The following is a 19,260-nucleotide window of genomic DNA, read 5'->3' on the forward strand; positions in this document are numbered from 1 at the left end:
AATCTCAAAATAGGAAGGAACCTCAGAAGCTAGCTGAACACAAACCATACTTTACCAAGAATCCTCTTTATAATATTCCTAACAACTGGTCACTTAGCCTTCATCGGAAAAGATCTATTTAGTGAAGGTACCTCCATGAAATATGATGTAGAACCACTGGTTTTTGTTATCTAACCCAATACACTGTTTCTTTTTAATAGAAACAAATGTAACAATTATCTCAGGGGTTCTTAACCAAAGAAATTAGTTACTTACTCCAGTAGAATGTTGTTCATATCCTGTGTGAAGAATTTTTTCCTACCTTCTTCATCAAAAAGCTTGGCAGCCTAGAACATACACAGTATAAAGTAAAAACTAATGTTTGCTATAACTTTCATAATAAACAAACTATCTTGAGATAAAGATTAAACACAAAACAGAGACCCAGGAACCTATATGCCCTTCATCCTATTCAGATATCTTCTTAAAATCAAAAGGAAACATAAAACATTCTCTTCCCATATTTCCAATAAAATGAACTTTTAGAATATCATTAAATATTTAGAATAAATCCTTAGCTTGGTCCAGCAACAGAATCTATGATGAAAATGTATTTTTTCAGTATGGTCAACTCAGAATTAACCACACAAAATTGTGGGGAACAGAAGCACCAGTAAATCAAAAAATCATTTTATTTGGTGTTTGAACAGTTTATTGTGCACACATTAGACTATATTGATTATGGTACTGTAAATTTCAACTTACTTCAAACCAATGACACTACATGACTTAAAGATTCAACTTAGGAAGGGCTGACTATTAATGCCTAGTTTGCTACTGTAGGATATGGGATGATACCAACAATGAATAGCATAATACTTACAAGAGCTGTCCTCTCTGTATGCTTACAAACTTAATAAGGAAAAACACCTCCCAAAAACCATGAGTACTCTATTCAATTTGTATCCCTGTCTTTGCCCCCCACCTATCCCAGAACCCATTTAAGACAGCTAAGGAGATACCCTACCATCAAGAGTGCCTTCCTTCCTTGCCTCTCCTCTGCCCAGGTTGCTGGTGTAATCATAAAGCTGGCACACTTGCACTGCCTCTGTGCTCTACCGTCCCCTACTCTATTATCTGACCTATCCAAGCCTTTCCATCCACTCTACCACTGGACCTGTAGGACTCCCAGGCCTTTCCACATGTGGCTGAACATTCTTGTGTGTTGTCTTTTCCAATTAAAGTGAGAATTCCTTGAGAGAAGGTTCTGTCTGGCCTCTTCTATTTGTATATGCACAGCTCAACACAATATTGGTCACACAGTAAATGCTTGATAAATGCTTTTTGATTTTGTCATTTACCCAACAATTTCTAAGAAATGATCTTAATTAAAATGATCGTACAATGATGAAATTAACATTCTAATAGGGAGAGAAAGGAGTAAGTGTTCCTTCAGAACATTAATGTCTTTAAAATGCTCTGAGGCAGTTAAGTAAGACAAATAGGCGATCTGAGGGTGGACTGGTTCTGTTCTGAGAGTCTTAAGAAGAGAAAGAAAGGGAAGAGTTAAAGGCATACATTAGTATACAGAAGAGGAATAAGGAGGATAGAACTTGCTGTCTGTGTCTCATAAATGAAGTACATGAGATGAAGAGTACATAAACACAAAGGAACAGGTGGGGGAAATATGAATCAGATGAACCTCACTCTTACCTGAACTGATCACTCTCCCAACTCAGAAAGTTCCAACGGCTTCCTATTAATCCCAAGATCAAATATAAAGTCCTATTCAGCATCTAAAGCTCTTCATAATCTAGCCCCTTCCTAACTTCCTAGCGGTCTTCCACTTCACTCTTGTGCATTGTGCTCCAGCCATCTTGGTTTTTTTGGCAGTTTCACAATACAACATTCTAACTCCGAACTCCATACCCTTGCACTGCCTCTCCCTCATTCCTGGAATGCTCTGCCCTTTGACCTCTGATTCCTAGTTTCCCTGGCTTCTTTCAAAATACCTCAAATCCTACCTTCTGCAGGAGGCCTCTCCCACATTTGCCCCCACTAATATCATCCCCCTTTCAGACTAACTTCTTATACTCTCCTTGAAAGCAGAGATTGTTGGGTTTTTTTGGAAGGACTGGCACAAAAATAAGAGTTTAATAAATGCTTGTTGACTGATTACAAGGATCACCCTTCCTCTGGGGAATATAAATGAATTTAAATTGCTTGTTAGAAAATGTATACATGAAACACTGCAAAAACAAACAACTTTGAAAACCATAAGAGTTTTGATCAATGCAAAGATCAACTGTCCAGGACCAAAGATAAAGAGTGCTACCTCCCCCTGACATAGTGGTAATGGACTAAATGTGCAAAATGAGACATTTTTGGACATGGCAAATATGGGAATTTGTTTTTCATGATTATGCATTTATGTTACAAGGGTCTTTCTTTTTTTTTCCGGTGGAGAAGAAGGGAGAAAAAAATACATGTTAATAAATTTTTTTTAAAAGTACATACTTACATTTATACAAAGTTGTATTCATAAATGTAGGCTTTCCTCCCCAAGGCGGGATCTTTATTTAGTAACCCAAGGGAAAATTCAATAAGTAACTATAGAAGAGGGCTTTTGATTCTCACTGAGATTAGAATTCAAGGCCACACACATACCCCAGTCCAGGCAATTTTTAGGCAGAACACTGAAAGACATATCTGCATATTAAGTGGCTACTCTCTTATATACCAATTTAGTTTTAATACCTTCTCTCATGAGTTTGCTCTCATCCCTAAAACCAACTGAAGCCATCTGTCCCTATCTCCCCAATTATAACTTTATAGATAAATGTCTATCTGGGCCCAAACAGCCCATACAACCTGAGATCTTAAATAAGATCCTCTGTATCACCTTTTTTCACCAATTTGAAGTAAAACAGGAAATATTCCAACCCCATATCCTTATCCCTCTTAAGCAATTTCTGGGCTCAAAAATCCAAAAGTGAAAATCTGAAAGTTAAGGTAACAGATAACACCTTGCTCCTCACCAATCGACATTCTGAAACACCCAAAAAGGAGGGAGCTCCTTATCAGAGGTGGGAAATCTGCCAGTACAAAAGTAGAAGGATGGGAAACTATCTAGAGAGCTTCAACATTACCACCCCAATCTGGATGCAGATTTGGAAGATCACAGCACCCTGTACCCATCTTCGGCTGGCTATAAAGAACACCCTCAAATAAGTCTCATTTAGATAAATCTCATGCCTTAGTTTTCTCCTTTTCCTTTACCTAGTACAGACTCTGAGTTACCACATACTCCTTAATCTGGAGAAGATTTTGCAGCAAAACACAGAAACTGAAATGAGTGGGGTCATCAATCAAGATTCCTCATTTTAGAACTTGAACTTGCAAAGAAAGTCCTCTTCAAACCACTGCAGTGAGTAGCTCATCAGTGTGCAGAGAGCTAAGCAAGGAGTAAGTCCTGCAACAGTAATGAGTCCTCTCTTATCAGTTAAAATGTAATCAATTTCATTTTTGTGATGCTAGTTAGTGCTCTCCATGTCAAGAACCTTCTTATGTTTTTCCCCTCAAAGCAAGTATTCATGATGTAGATTTATGAGGCTTCTGCAGAGTGTGAAAGTCTTTGGTCTCTTTCATTTTTTACTCCAACAGATTTTTTTTTTTTTTGCTGTCCTTGCCTATCCCTATTTTGTGTTCAATTCACCAAGTATATTTTTATTTTTAAAACTATACTGACTTTATTTAGAAGGTCTTATCAAATTCTTTGTATAACTTCACTAGCTCTTCATCCTCTACAAACAGATGTTGGTACATAAACTGCAATTATTTTCATGGTGGTCTTTTTTTGTACAAACTTATGAGCACTAAAATACAAGATGAATAAATGTTTCATGAAATATTTCCTGTGGTCTTTGGCCAAACAATAAAATCAACTTCACCATCTCCTTCCATTTGCCACTGTGAGGAAAGCTATGAGCCAGCCTTCCATTTAATTTCAATGTAATTTACAACAAAGAGGATCAAGACTGGTACATTTTAGTTCCTCTAGTAGGAGTTAGTCTATTTGCTGGTCCCTGGACAAAGATACTACAGTTAAAAGAATAGCAAAGTTAATATTTCTGACAGTCTGAAGGTGGTACGGTTTTTAGTACCCCTTGCTACCACTCTGTTGTCATCACTACAGAAATGGAAGACGTGGCAGCAGGAAAGGTGATTCTGTTTCTCATGGCAAAAGAATTCCTAACCAGTGGGCAGTCTACTAGCAATGAGGGTCTTTTAACCTATATAGGCTGGTCCTCGCAAAACAGACATTCTATTGCCTTGGATTGTGCTCCAAGCATTTCCAGGAGGGCAAAACCAGGCAAAATGGGAGCTCTGCTAGCAAAACTTCAAATACCCAACAGGTGGCACAATGAGGTATGGTTTCCCAGGGGACTTTGCAGAGGAAAATGACAAATACTGAAAACACTTGCATGTGAACAAATTTTAGTCTGGTATGTAAAAGTCAGATAAGAGAGCTCAACCATTTAAAAGCAGTTAAATTCTAATGTATATTTAAATGTTCACATAACTTTAGAAGAAGTGGTAAGTTAATGATCTCTCCTTAAAATAACTGACCAGAGGGCCGCTTTAAATAGCAGCTCTCTTAGTACACTCAGTTGTTGGCAGAAAGATGCTCCCATGAGGATAAGGAGACCAATCTGTTTTTGGGTGGAATTAATCTATATCTTTTACCTCTGGCTCTAAGTTCTAGTCTATAGCTTTCCAGTTTTAGAAACTATTTAAGCAGGTACAGGAAAACTCTGAGGAACTGATTTACAAACCAAAATATCTATTTATTTACATAGAGAGGAAGACATATTTCAATATTTGACCAATTATCTACACAGAACTCCTACTTCCTAGTGGTTAGGCACTCATGGAGCCATATCATAAAGGAGTTTAGTGAGTACATCATCAGAGCAAAACCAGATAAAGGCTTAAACTATAATTGCCTGATCCATTTCTCTTCTCCAGTCTAGAGGTATTTCTGCCTAAAAAACAATTTGTCCCAAACTATATATCCTTTCACTGCAGAGTCCTTTGTAATCTGTTTTTTTGTTTTTGTTTTGTTTGCTTCACCAATCTAATGAAATTACTCTCCTAAATTACCCACAATCTCATAAAATGCTAAATATAATGCTGTTTTCTCAGTCTTCATTTTACTAGATTTTTCAGTAACTTTTAACAGTACTGACATCCAAAATCTTGTAAAAATGAACGCTAAAAATTGTCTTGATATGTAACTGGGAAAAAATACACCTTAAAAAAACAGTATTAATCTCCTCTCCTCATCACCAACTCTGCCCCCGCCCCCCTCCCAGCCCCCAGTCATCTTGTGTACTCTCCTTCTTTGGCTTTCTTGACACTCTTCTCATGGTGCTAATCTTACTTGTCTAACCATTCCTCGGCTGGACTTGACTCAAGAATTCAATTGTACAAGTATTTATTGAGTGCCAAACACTGTGTGAAGCCCTCAGGATACAAAAACAAAACAGTCCCTACATATATTCTACTCTGGCAAACAACATGCAAATACACAGGTAAGAAAACACAAAATATATACACAAAGTACCTGTAAAGCAATGTTGAAAGGGAAAACGCTAATAAGTGGCAACATCAGGACAGGCCTCCTGAGGAAAGTGCCACTACAGCAATTCCTTGAAAAGAACTAGGGATTCTTAAAGGCAGAGGTGAAGAGGAAGATGATTTCAAGAACAGGGGCAAACTTGTACAAAGACATAGAGGAGAAAGACTGAACACCATTTGTATGGGAACAAACAGGCCTGTCTGATTAGAATATACAGTGCACGATGGTGAGTAATCTGAAATTACTCTGGAAAAATACGTTGTCAGACTGTGAAGGATTTCAAGTTTCAAAACAAAGAATCTGTATATTCTCTTAGGGACAAAAGGAAGTCACTGAAGCTTCTTGAAAAAGGTAGTGACATGATCAGATCTGTGCTTCCCTTCCTATTGGGCTCTGATGAATGTGGCACCAAGTCAAACTTTCTACTATGATAGCACAGAAATCAAAAGACAGTCCTTGTGTCCTTAAGGAGCTTACAATCTAGTGCACAAGTTGAAGCAAAAAATACAGATCAGAACACACGGACAAAACATGAACTGGAACAAAATGTAAGCTATGTAACCACAGAACTAAGGATTCAGAGAACTGCTGAGAACAACTGTAACCATATTAATTAACAGTAGGCATTAGACAGTGAGCTCTTTGAGAATAGGGGACTGTCTTTTGCCTCTTCTTTGTCCTACACGGCTTAGCACAGTGCCTGGCACACAGTAGATATTTAATAAATGCTTGTTGACTTACTTGTTTGACTTAGTTAAGGATGCCTAAGTAAGAGATGAGTCAATCAGAAATTTGAGGGAAGGCATAAGATTGTACACAGGAAATATGGCACTCAATAGCTTAATGCACAATTCTAAGACACCATGAGGCACAGCTGAGACAGAAAACATTCTATTCATATGCCACCATCAGTGAAGCTGCTCCAATTTACTGCTACTCTACCCAGATTCATTCCCTATGGTTAGTAAACTCACACCACCTCTTTCTCTCCCAGTCTGTGGAAAACTGAATTGCTGGCTGCCCAAGAGTAAAAAAGCTCTGATTTCTCATTCTCCCATCACCATCCACCTTAGTTATGGGCCTCTTATTTACAGGGAAAGTTAACCTACCCTGTACTATTTCAAGAATTTGTGCCACAGTATTTTGGAGATGAGTAACTCTAAAATGTACAAATGACTAGAGAAAAATGACACTTCTGCATATATGACGTCAGGCCACAATTTTCTGTAAGTCCTCTTTAATGTTTGACTTAACACTATTTCAAGCTTAGGTAACATTTTAAAAAGGCATTTTTAATGGTATGAGCTTTAAAGTCTCATAGAGAACTTGAATGGTGCAAGTTTCTCGTTAAATCTCTTCTTTAGTTATATTTTAAACAACATCCTGGCACAAGGAGTGAGTTAATGAGTATCTAATACCGAAAGATAGTAAAAATATACACTAACCCTACTTTTACAGAATGATCTCAACAAGTGTCCACTAAATATCTGTCCTCTGGCTGATGTAGTTTAGTCTGATACATGGATATCCTAGGAACCACGGAGGTATCAGTAGGTTCTTCGTCCCTCCACCAGACTACAGCACTACTCACTTTTATCAATCAATAGGTTTGCTCTATTTCTATGGAAATTGTCTGATTCTCGCTACCTCTGTCAAAGTTTCTAAATCCCACTATTGCTATATGTTCTAGAAATGACTGTCACTTCTGCTACTGACTCTAGTGTTTGTCATTCTCTTTTTTTCTGTACCATTTCTTGTCACTTCTCCTTAGTTTTGGGGATAGTGCTTATGTTTCAAAGGCCTACGTCACCAGGTAAAGATGCTCCTCATTAGAAAACTGACCAATGATAGAGCGTACATCTGAGATGCAGATTTTCAGGTCCTTTCAGATGCAACCGTTACTTCTGGCTGGCTGGCAACTGCTTTATGTCCAGAAACAGATATAACTGGTCATTTGGCTGTGACATTTAGTATGCCATATTCCAGGAAGAACTTGGCTTGAAACACTTGGCTAAGTAGATGTAATCTTTCTGCTGCCAGAAGCACTTTAATTTCTTTCATTCTATATTCAGGTTCCTTGTACACTCTCAGCAAAGGACCTAACCCTCATAACTTTACTAAGAAAATAGAGACCTTTCACCTTGAGCCTCCTCTTTTTCTCTGTTCTGTCATTCGAAACTCCTGGACACCATCCCTCATTATTTTCTCCTTGAAGTTCTGCCTGATTCTGGTTATAACCTACCTGGTACACTTTTTAGAAAAGAGATGGAGGCAGGTCCAAATGGTGAAGATGTCAGGTGATGTGACAATGAGGATAACAGGATGACTTTGGCCTACAGCATAGTGTCTAGCAATTTAAGTGCCTCTTTGTTTTGTTTTGTTTGGGTAGGGCAAATGGGATTAAGTGACTTGCCCAAGGTCACACAGCTAGTACAAGTGTCAAGTGTCTGAGGCCGGATTTGAACTCAGGTCCTCCTGACTCCAGGGTTGGTGCTCTACTCACTGCGCCACCTAGCTGCCCCCAAGTGCCTCTTTGTTGACTGATTATTTTCTACTGTGATTCCAGGGGTATCCTGTGCTACTCTCTAGCCAAAGGAGAACAAACTTCTTTCCAACAGCACATTTACTTTGTGGCTATGGAGAGAGGAGGGGAGCCCACAAGTCTGCCCGTTGCCTTAAATTTTTTAAGGGAAAGACAAGGATGCAATAAGCTCTTTTCATGTGATCCTTGGCTTCTCTCAACTTACACACTCCCATCAGATACCACTAACAAACTTTCTAGAGAAGGTAAGTGTGGCTAGTATTATTATATGACATCAGTAAATACAGTAGAGGTTAGAAAGCTTTAATTCCCAGAAACGAACATTTATTTTAACTTCTTTAATCCTTTAACCTATCACTATAATTTAGTGGGACTTCAAAAGGATGCTGAATGTGATAAGGATAATGGGTAAGGCCTAATCTCCTGTTCCTCAAACTGGTCACACTCTATTACCTATCCCACTTTCTGTGCGTTCAGAATATTTATCAGGTGCTCAATGTCCAGTTTTACAGAGAATTATAAATGAAATAAACAATACAATCTCTCACTAGGGAAAAAATTAATATGCTAAGTTTCTAAGACAGAATGCTGCGATGCTCTTTTTTCTATTTCAGGTTATAATTTATCCTCAAGTCACCTTTCTGCCCAAAATCCTTCAGTGGCTCCATGGAGCCTAAGGACTTAAGTTCAAATTCTTCTGCCAGGCACAGAAGACACTCTACAAACTAGTGCCAACATGCATTATTTCAGATCACTGTTCTCTGCTCCACGCAGAAAGCACCGTTTCCTGAAAACACTCTGGGCTTTCCTGCTTTAAGAGTGTCTACAAATACTGTTCCCTATGCTGAGAAGGTCATCTTTCCTCTTTGCTGAATGAATTCCTATCTATCTAATTAACTTCCATCTATCTCCCTCCTCCATGAAGCCTCCCATGATTGCCTATCAGTAAAGACATTTTCCCCTAGTGGACTTAAATATACCTCCACACCTCTCTCATGTGCTGCTCACATATTTTCTATATATCAGAGGTGCCTATTTATGTCTCTCATCACTTTACAAGGTTCTCAGTATTATGAGAGAAGAGATCATCTCAAATAAATTTTTCTGTTTCCCTCAGGTTATAGCACAGTGCTCTGTAGACAGTATGCATTAAAAAAAAAAAGCTTGCTTACCTGAACTGAGCATAAACACCTATTTACTAAATGATCACCTACTGCCTAAGATTGCAAGTGTGCCCTATCACCAAATCTCTGTTCTGTTTCAGTTCTTTCCAGTACTTTTTTGTTCCCCCAACACTGAGCTTTAGGACCCTATAGTTTTCCCTAATCCTGTCAGTCCCAGGTCTTGTCACCTAAACACACCTGCAGCTGGATATCTTATAATGGTGAGGATACCTTTTATCAACTTCTATGTATTTAGAATTACAAAATAGAGCTAGAATTAATCAATTTATTTCTAGGCCTATTTTGTATTTTCAGAGAAGCAGATTCACTGAAGAAGATTCACTTTAGAACCTTGAAAACACTTTTTTAAGTGTTTAAACAGGTATCATCAATAAATCTGTTCATTCATACTTTCATGGTTATCTGAAATGTTTTCTTCATAAGCTATCAATGATATTTATTTTTATTAGATTGTAAGCTCTTTGAGGGTAGGGACTGTCTTTTGCCTCTTTTTGTATCCCCAGTGCTTAGAACAGTGCCTGGCACATAGGTGGATATTAATAAATATTTACTGATTTATTTTTTATTTCAAAATCTTAAGGAGTCTCTTAATTTCTGATCTATCTACTAATAACAGAAAAGGAATTTTTTAGGTTAAGATTAAGATAACTTAAGGAAGGTAACTATGTTATCTGATATTCTGGGAAAAAAAGAGTAAAATTTCCAATTAATTGATTACTATTAAGTCTCTACTGGCTACATGTTTTCATATTCTTATTAGCTATTTCTCCTTCTACACAATGCTCTTCAAGATCTACCATCATTCTTAAAATATTATCTCATTTGATCATCACGATTCTGCAAGGTAGATGCTATTATATTTGAGGAAACTGAGAAAATCAGAGGTTAAGTGACTTGCCCAAGGTCACAGAGCTAGTAAGGTCTGTGGCCAGATTTAAACTCGGGTCTTTCGGACTCTAGGACCAGTGCTCCAACCATTGCACCACCTAGGAAAAAAACCAAACTTTTCCCTAAGACATTCTTCAAATAAGTTAAAAAGAATTACTTTCTCTTCACTTACTATGCGGAGGTCTTCAATGCGTTTTTCAAGGCGTATTGGGAGACCTTCTGGGAGGGCAGGCACCACCTTGGGTAAAAGAACCTGAGAGGTGTGGGCTGGCTGGGGAGTGTTTCCATTCTCTCCCCCTGATTCAGATACAGGGCTACCATTGGAAGTAGCATCCAGTAGCCGATCAAAGTCTAAATCACCAAGCATCTCTAGGGCATTTTCAGCCTCCTGAAGTAGTTCATGTTCATTTGTGCTACCAAAAATGGAAAGGACTGGGTCAGCACTATTAAGATTTAAGTCCGAGACTTCATTTCCCATTGCTGTAGCTGCAGATGAAGGGGATTTACTGAGAGTGGTAGTCAACATAGTCACTGGAGCTTTAGAGTTAGACTCTTTCTTTTTTAATGCTTCTTTCTCTTTCTGAAATTTCCTTATCATGGCATCTAGAGAAAGGGGATCTTTGTAGAGCTTCTTCTTCTTTTTTTCAGACTTATGTGAATTTAAAGCCACAACTCTGTGGAAAAGAAAAGTTACATGTGATTTTTGAAAGCTAAAACATCTTACAATGAATATGTAGATACTCACTGGAATTTAAAAATAGTTGGTAGCAAAGCAAAATTTGTGTGTATCTTAAGAATTTGTTTATATCAAATTATACTTTCCTATCAATCTCCTTTCTCTTCAACAAGAAACAGGCACTAATTGTTAAGCAAGTTTCTGACTATTAAGTCCACAGAACAGGAAGAAAAGATTAACAGGAGCAAACCCAACTAAGAACAACTCAAGTTGATGAAAATCAACTAAAATTATGAACCACTCTTCATATTACTAGAAAGCACCCTCTTCAGAATGTGAATACTTATAAGGTAGTAGGACTATAAATTAGCAAATCAAATTCAAGATCACTTTACAAAAAAAAAAAGAGAAAATGGACATCTGATATTATTTAAATACATGTGCTGTTTAGTTTGTACTTCAATGTGGGGAGAAAGAAATAGAACCTAAATTTTACAACTCTTAATTTGGTATACCTTGCGCTATTATTTGTGTTCCAAGAGCTCTAAATCACTACTTCCAATTTCTAATTCTTGTTCACCTTTCATTTCTATAGTATATATAGTATATAGTATATATACTAGTATAGTAGAATAGTAAAGACTAAGAATCAAGGCTGACAGACAAATGTGCATAATTTTCAAAGGCAAAAGTTTCTTATAACAACTACTGAATGAGATGGGGCATATAAAAAAGTGATAAGCATTTAAAAATATGGAGCATTATATGAGAGAAGAAATTATAATGTTATATACCCAAATTTTGGAAATGTCAATCAATCAAACAAGCATTTATTGAGTACTTACTATATACACCAGGCATTGTGCTAAGCCTTGGGGATACAAAGAAAGGTAAAAAAAAAAAAAGTTCCTCCCCTCAAGAGGCTTACATACTAATGGGGGAGACAACCTATAAATGGAAACATACAAGATAAACATAGAGTCGGAAGATAGTAACCTTAGAGAGGAAAGTATTTAAGTTGAATTTTGAAGGAACTAAGGAAAGTCAAGAGGCAGAGGTGAGGAGGGAGAGTATTCAAGGCATCAAAAAAGCCAATGTAAAGGTATGGAGATAAGAGACAAGGGTATCACAGCTAAGGAAGAGTAAGTAGGCCGTAGAGTTACGTGGGAGGAAGGGGAGAAGCAATGTCAAGAGAGAGAAGATTGCAAAGGTAACAAGGTGTCAGGTTGTAAAGAGCTTTAGAGGATCCTAGAGGTGAGAGGGAGTCAAAAAGTTTACCAAGTAAGGGAGTATGCGGATAGCCCAATGATTTAGGAATTTCACTTGGGCAGCCATTCTAGAAGATGAGTTAGAGTGGGGAAGAGACTTAAAGCCAGAAACCAACCAGCAAGCTATTTCAACAGTCCAAGCATGAAGCAGTGAGTAACTGTAAGAACGCAGGAACTGAGTGAATAGAAAAAGAGGACGGAGATGAGAGATGTTGTGATGGTATAGAAGGCAATGTTTGTCAGTGGAGTTGATATGTGGGGTTAATGTGAGGGATGAGTCAAGAAGAACTGCAAAGTTGTGAGCCGGGGCATCAGGGAAGATGGTAGTGCCCTTGACAGCAACAAGAAAGCCCAGAAGAGAGGAAGAGTTTTGGCAGTAAAGACGAGGTCTGAGACATACTGAGATGCTTACGGGATATCTGGTTCAAAATTTTTCAGTAGGTAGTTAAAGATATAGGACTTGAGTTCAGTAGAGAGACTAGGACTGGATATCATCTGATAGATATGATAACTAATCCTGTGGAAATGATGAGAGCACCAAATAAGATACAGGAAAAAGGGAAGAGAGTCCAGGACAGAGCCTTGGAAGCTATCCACAGTGAGGGGATGTGACCTGAATGAAGATCTAGTGTCACAAAAACCCAGAGAAGAGAAATTATCTAAACCTGTCTTAGGTTATTTCCAATATGCTCAATCATTTAAGCCAGCAGTTAACAATTCCATGCATCTTAGACCTCTATTAGAGCCTGCATAGAAAAGGTAGGTGTGTTTTTCTTATTCCTGTTTGGAAAAACAAAAATTAATTTTTCGCCAGCATAAAAAGAATAGCAATAATTTGCCTTTTCCAGGTCAACATCAAACTGCTTTCTCTTGGTCCTTCCATTAATTGTGAGTGTCCTCCAAGGCTGTTTCTTGGTGTCCTGAGACCTCTTTTCTTCTGCCTCTATACAATTTCATTTGGTAAGACCATCAAGTACTGTGGCTTCAATTGGCATCTCTAGACAGATGATTCTCAGACCTATTTATCAAGCCCTAATCTCTCTTCCGACCTCCAGTCTCCTATCACCAACTGCCTATAAGACAGCTCAAACTCAACATATCGGAGCAGAACTCATTATCTTTCTTTCCAAGTTCAAGGTTCCCTAGTACTGTCAAGAACACCAACATCCCCCTAATTACCCTGGTCTGTAACCACTGTGTCATCACCAACTCTCTAATAGAACTCACTGGACATATTCCATCTGTTCCCAAGTCTTGTCATTTTTACCTTAACAATATCTTTCATATATGTCACGTTCTCTCTACTCACACAATTGTCATCCTTGCCTGGCCTGTTGTAATAGCTCACTGCTGGTCTCTCTGTCTCAAGTCTTTCCCCATCCCTATCCATCCTTTCTTTCACCTGCCAAAGTAATCTTCCTAGAAGCAAAGGTCTGATCAAGTCACCCCTCTACTCAATAAACTGCAAGAATCCCCTATTATCTCCAGTTTGGCTTCATTTGGCTCACAACCTGGCCCCTCCCTACTTTTCCAGTCTTCTTACCCTTCTCCATATACTATCATAGGTACCCAAAGTGGGTGATACCGCCCCCTGGTGGGTGCTGAAATGATCCACGGAGGCAGTAGTAGTTTGAAATGATACAAATGTCAAAAATCCATTAAGGGTTAAAGAAAGTAGATTTCTGGGGAGGGGTGGGGGGGGGGGTGCTGAGTATTTTTTTTAAAGGGGCAGTAGGCCAAATAAGTTTGGGAACCTCTTCTCCAGTAACATAACTTCCTGTTCTTTGAACTCCATCTTCCAACTCTGTGCCTTTCACTGGCTGCCCCTCAAGCCTAGAATGTTCTTCCTCTTCATGTATGCCTTCTGCTTTCTCTGAAGACTCAGCATAAATCCCACCTTCTACAAGGGGCATTTCATGGTTCCTCTCAACCCCCTTCTTTATCCATCCAACCAGCCACTGCCATCCCTGTGAGACATAATCCCATTTACACTGTATACATCTTGTATGCACAGAATTTTGGGCATACTGTCTCCCACATTAAAATGTTAACTCCTTGAGGGCAGTGATAGTATTTTTTCCCTGTTACTCTATCCCTAATGCTTAGCAGAGTGCCTGGCTAATCAATTAATAAATGTTTGTTAATTGACCACCTGATCTGTGTTCACATGTAAGAATACATATAAATAGAAGGATAAAATTTTATGTTCTAACTAAAGAGAAAGCAGTATAGAAAAGGATACAGATATGTATGCTAAGCATGGAATTGTTTGTCTATATTTACTCAATGGTGTGATACTAAAAAGTAGGCCAAGTGGAGGAGAACTGAGGAAATACTTCCCTCCTTTCAATAGGAGGGTGCGGAACTACTGGATACAATGGCATACCCAGTCATTGTATTGGTTGGTTTTACTTAACTTTTTTCTTGGGGCTGGGGAGGGCGGGGGAGTTGGGAGAAATGATAAAGGAAGGCTCACTGGGGTAGAAATTAGTTGAGGTTGATGAAAGGAAGTAATAATCAACAGATTGCTGAAATCAATAGGATGTAAATCAAAGGGCATCAATAAAACTTTCTACTTAATTAAAATATAAACAAAAAAATTTGTTCTTAAGGATTTCTGCCACTATTTTAGTAAAGAGTCTTTGGCTATTAAGAAGGATATGTGGAGTAGAGTCAAGATGTCTTGTTGGAAGGAATATAGCACACTCTCCCAAAAACAACTCCTCCAACCAGATCTAGACAATACACTAGACTGAATCCTTACCAGGAAATCCAAGAAAAAGCCAAAGTGAGTCATTTTTCTAGTCCGGGTCAGTATGGGGAGAAAGGGAGGTCTGCGAACTCCAGGGACAGAGTCTAGTCAAGAAAGTGCTACATGTGAAACATTCCAGGGGCCAGGGACTGAAAGAAAACCTAAACTGTGCATGAGAGCCAGTTGGAGTCCCAGATCCATACCTAACATCATGCAGGTACAGGAACTGCTACCAAAGGGCAACTGTGCTATCCACCACTCAGTTTTAGGTCACAGATCCAAAATGGACTGAGGAGGAGACCTCTATACAGGAGTGGCATTCTGGAATAATGAGTAGCCACAGGCCCTAACCGTGTACTGAGCAAGAAACAAGTTTAGAAGCAAGCAGCAGCTATGTGGCTCAGACCCCCAGGGGTTGGGTGGAGTCTCAGTTCTAGCTTCTAGCCAAATCTGAAGCTTGCAAAAGAAAAACCAGGGCTGGAATCCCAAAACAAAGGGAAGCCTACAAAGCTATGTCATGCTGAAAGAACAGAGCTTTTTTCCAGCTGGTTGATGGTGGCTGAGTCCATCAGCATCTACTGTTGGCTCAAACCCAAAACCAGGTCAGGAACTTGCAGAGTTCAGATAAGTGGAGCAGTAATCAGGCTTTGCCCTGGATCAGACTACTCAGGGAGCACTGAAAGCTTGCAGGTCCTCAGCCTGAGCTATTCCTAAGAGCCTAGAATAATATAATATTCAATACCCTAAGAAAACAGGAGCAGGACCAGACCATACCTTTCCTCCAGTACCAGTATTGCACAGGGTGTGGTGCTAACATAAAGTTCAAAGTCAGAAAGTAGGCTTGAAGAATGAGCAAACAAAAAAGAATCTCAACATAAAATGTTATTATGGTGAAAGAGACTTTCAAGACACAAATTCAGAAAAAAAGAATGACTCCAAAATATCTACAAGCAAAGCCTCAAAGAAAAACACAACTTGGGGACAATTTTAAATAAAATTCTTTGAATAAATGAAACAAGAATTTTTAAAAAGAGTTCAAAAAAATTTATATGTGAAATGAGAGCACTAGGGGAAAAAATTGGAAAATAAACAAAAGTTACAGACAAAAGAATGAGAAAGGGAATTCACAGTTTGGCAGAAGTTATAAAAAACTTTGCTTAAGCAACAAACTCCCTGAGAATAACAATGGGCCAAACAGAAATGCCACAACATAATAAGAAACATTAAAACCAATTGAGAAGACTAAAAAAAGTCAGGTATCCCAAAACAAAAACAAGTGACCTAGAAAACAGAACATAGAAAAAAAATCACTGGACTACCTGAAAGCCATGATGAAAAAAAGGACGTAGACATCATATTTCAAGAAATCTTTAAAGAAAATTGCCTGGTCTCTTAGAACAGAGGGCAAAGTAGAAACAGAAGGAATCTACCAGTTGCCTCCTTAAAGAAACTCCCAAATTAAAACTCTCAACAACATCACAGCCAAAATCCAGTTTTCAGGTTCAAAGGAAAAAATATTATGAACAGTCAGAAAGAAAGTATTCAAAAGTACTAAGGAGTCACAGTCAGGAATACACACAATTTGGCAGTCACTACCCTAAAGTAGTAAAAGACTTGAAATACCATATTACAGAAGGAAAAAGATATAGGCTTATAGCCAAGAATAACTCCCCCAGCAAAAGAGCATAATGCTAAAAGGGAAAAAAATGGATCTTTAATGAAAGAGAGGACTTCCAAGCATTCCTGGTGAAAAGATCAGAGCTTTGTAGAAACTTTCAAGTTGAAACACAAGAGTTATGAGTAATATGAAAAAGTAAATATGATAAAGGACTACGCAAGCATAAACTGTTTACATTTATGATACATGTGGTCCCTCTGAACCCTATTGTCACTAGGGATCAGAGAGAGAGTCTAATTAGACAGAAGCCCTAGAGTGGTTATTAAAAGGAAAACAGACAGGGAGGGAAAGAGGTATACACTAGTGGGAAAAGAAGAATGGGGAAAATTGTCTCACATAAGTGGGGTGTGCAAGAAGTCTATACAAGTAAGGAGGAAGGAGTGGGATGAATGACTGATACCTGAACAACCCTCTCATCTAGACGGGGAAAGAAAGGAACACGAACACACGAACACACACACACACACACACACACACACACACACACACACACATAAAGAAATACATTCCACTCAACAGGGAGAAAGAAAAGAGGAGGAGAAATTAGAGGGAAAGTAGATTAAGAAAGGGATTCAGGCCCAAGAAAAACAAATTCTAAAAATATAAAGAAATATTTCTAGTTCTCTTTGAGGCAGCAAAAAATGGGGATCTGAGGTAGCGTCTATAATTTGGAGACTGGCTGAATAAGTCATGGTATATAATACTGTGATAGAATACTATAATGCTGTAAGAAATGATAAGAGATGATTTCAGAGAAATCTGGGGAAGACTTATAAGAACTGATGTAGAGTGAAACGAACAGAATCAAGAGAACAACTAATACAATGACAACAATACAGTAAAGACAAAAAATTTCAAAGACTTAGGAACCCTTATCAGTGTAAGGAACAAAAATGATTCCCAGAGGACTAATGATGAAAACATGATACCCACTTCTTGTTTCTGTCACTCTCAAAATTAAAAAAAAAAACCTAATGTTATATGTTAATGTAATATTAGAATCCAGTTCTCTTGACTCTAAATATAATGCGCTATCAACTACATCACAATATTTTATTCTTTTAAAAATATTACATTAAATTAGGAGTAGTTCAAGATAATAGTTAATTTTATATTTCTTTTAACAACGAAAAGAAGTCAACTAAGTAATCTATGACTGTTTCCACTATTTTCTCAAAACCTACCCCAGTTGTTTGGGAACTTTTTTCCTAGGCTTCTTCTCTTTTTCCCCTTCTTCTTTCCGTTTTCGTTTTTTTATTCCAACATCATCTTCTTTTACTTTGGAAACCTGCAAAGTGAGGAGAGAAAATATCTTAAAGCATCTTCCTTGACTGAGATGTACTCAAGGCGGCTTAGTAGAGTTGATGACGTGAGGAGTGGAGGCAGAATGGTGAACAAATACCACCTCTAAGACTGGAACTAGCTCCATGACCCTAGACAAGTCACTGTATCTCTGGGTGCTTCATGCAACCTTCTAGAATTTCTCTACTAGGTCAGAAAGGAGCTATCATCTATTTAGTGAAAGGAGTTCCCATAACTAAAAATCACAGACCAGATGGGATATAACAAGTACTCAGCCTTATTTCCAATACAAGATGTTGCATGATAGAAGTAAAGTTTTAAAAGAAGAAAACAATAAACTTGGTTCACAGAAGTCTATTTTGGAGTTGGGAGGTTTGAATCCAGCCTCTGACATTATCTATGTGACTTTGAGAAAGTCATTTAGTCTCTGTCCCTGTTTCCTCATCCTAAAATGGGGATAATAATAGTACATAATTAGGGTTGTTATGAAGATCAAATAAGACAATGTATGTAAAGTGCCTTAAAAAATTTAAAGCATTAATAATAAAAGCTAGCATTTATGATAGTTTACTGTACTAAGAACTTTTTACAAATACTACCTTATTTGATCCTCACAACAGCCCTGAGATATGGGGTTCTATTACTATATCCATTTAACAGTTGAGGAAACTGAGGTAGACAGAAATTAAGTGGTTTGCCCAGCTTGAAAGTGTCTGAGATGGAATCTGAACTCAGGACTTTCTGACTCCAGGCCCAGAACTCTTATCCACTGCACCACCTAGCTGCCTAAACATTATCTATTATTATTATAGTGAAAGGAAGTTCCTTCACAAATCATACATCTTTAAAGTGACAAAAATATATGTAATTGTAACAACAATGCCGCTTGCCACTACTGTGGCTGTGTAAGACCAACACTAGCACACAGAAGGGCTGCTAGCACAGATTCTTTGATCTGCTTTTCTAATGAAAGCAAGTTTAAGGGGTTTACAATCTCACTTCAATCAAACATACATATATCATTCACTTAGTTCAGGGGAAAAAGTCGGCACCCTGAACATCAGAACAAATACAAACAGAAATTACAGAGACAATATAAACAATCAACATTTCTGTGTAACCAAATCACAGTACATAGTTACCAGAGAAGCACCAACATCTGGGTTTTCAAAGTTGGGGGGGGGGGGGCGCTGCTTCAACAGCTTACCCAGATTCTCATCACCAATACTCTTTCAATGAGTGTGCATCCAAATGCAAAATACCAACCTCAAGCTCTTATACCCTGTTCAGGGCCCTGAGGGCTCAGAGTCTACTTAGCAAAAAGGTGTGGGGCCTAGGGCCTCACACCTA

The 19,260-nt window shown here is 38.2% G+C and overlaps 1 protein-coding gene across 1 annotated transcript in view; it reads right to left on the reverse strand.

Annotated features, from left to right (window-relative positions):
- UBN2 (ubinuclein 2) overlaps positions 1 to 19,260 on the reverse strand; it is a 100,137-nt gene that overhangs the window by 45,521 nt on the left and 35,356 nt on the right. The window contains exons 5-7 of the mRNA XM_036761042.1: positions 17,793 to 17,896; positions 10,407 to 10,908; positions 256 to 326 (exon numbers count right to left, since the gene is read on the reverse strand). Of these exons, the coding sequence (XP_036616937.1) occupies positions 256 to 326; positions 10,407 to 10,908; positions 17,793 to 17,896 (677 nt within the window). The remainder of the gene's footprint in view (positions 1 to 255; positions 327 to 10,406; positions 10,909 to 17,792; positions 17,897 to 19,260) is intronic.

The sequence above is a fragment of the Trichosurus vulpecula genome, chromosome 5 (assembly GCF_011100635.1).
Source record: "Trichosurus vulpecula isolate mTriVul1 chromosome 5, mTriVul1.pri, whole genome shotgun sequence".
NCBI lineage: Eukaryota > Metazoa > Chordata > Mammalia > Diprotodontia > Phalangeridae > Trichosurus > Trichosurus vulpecula.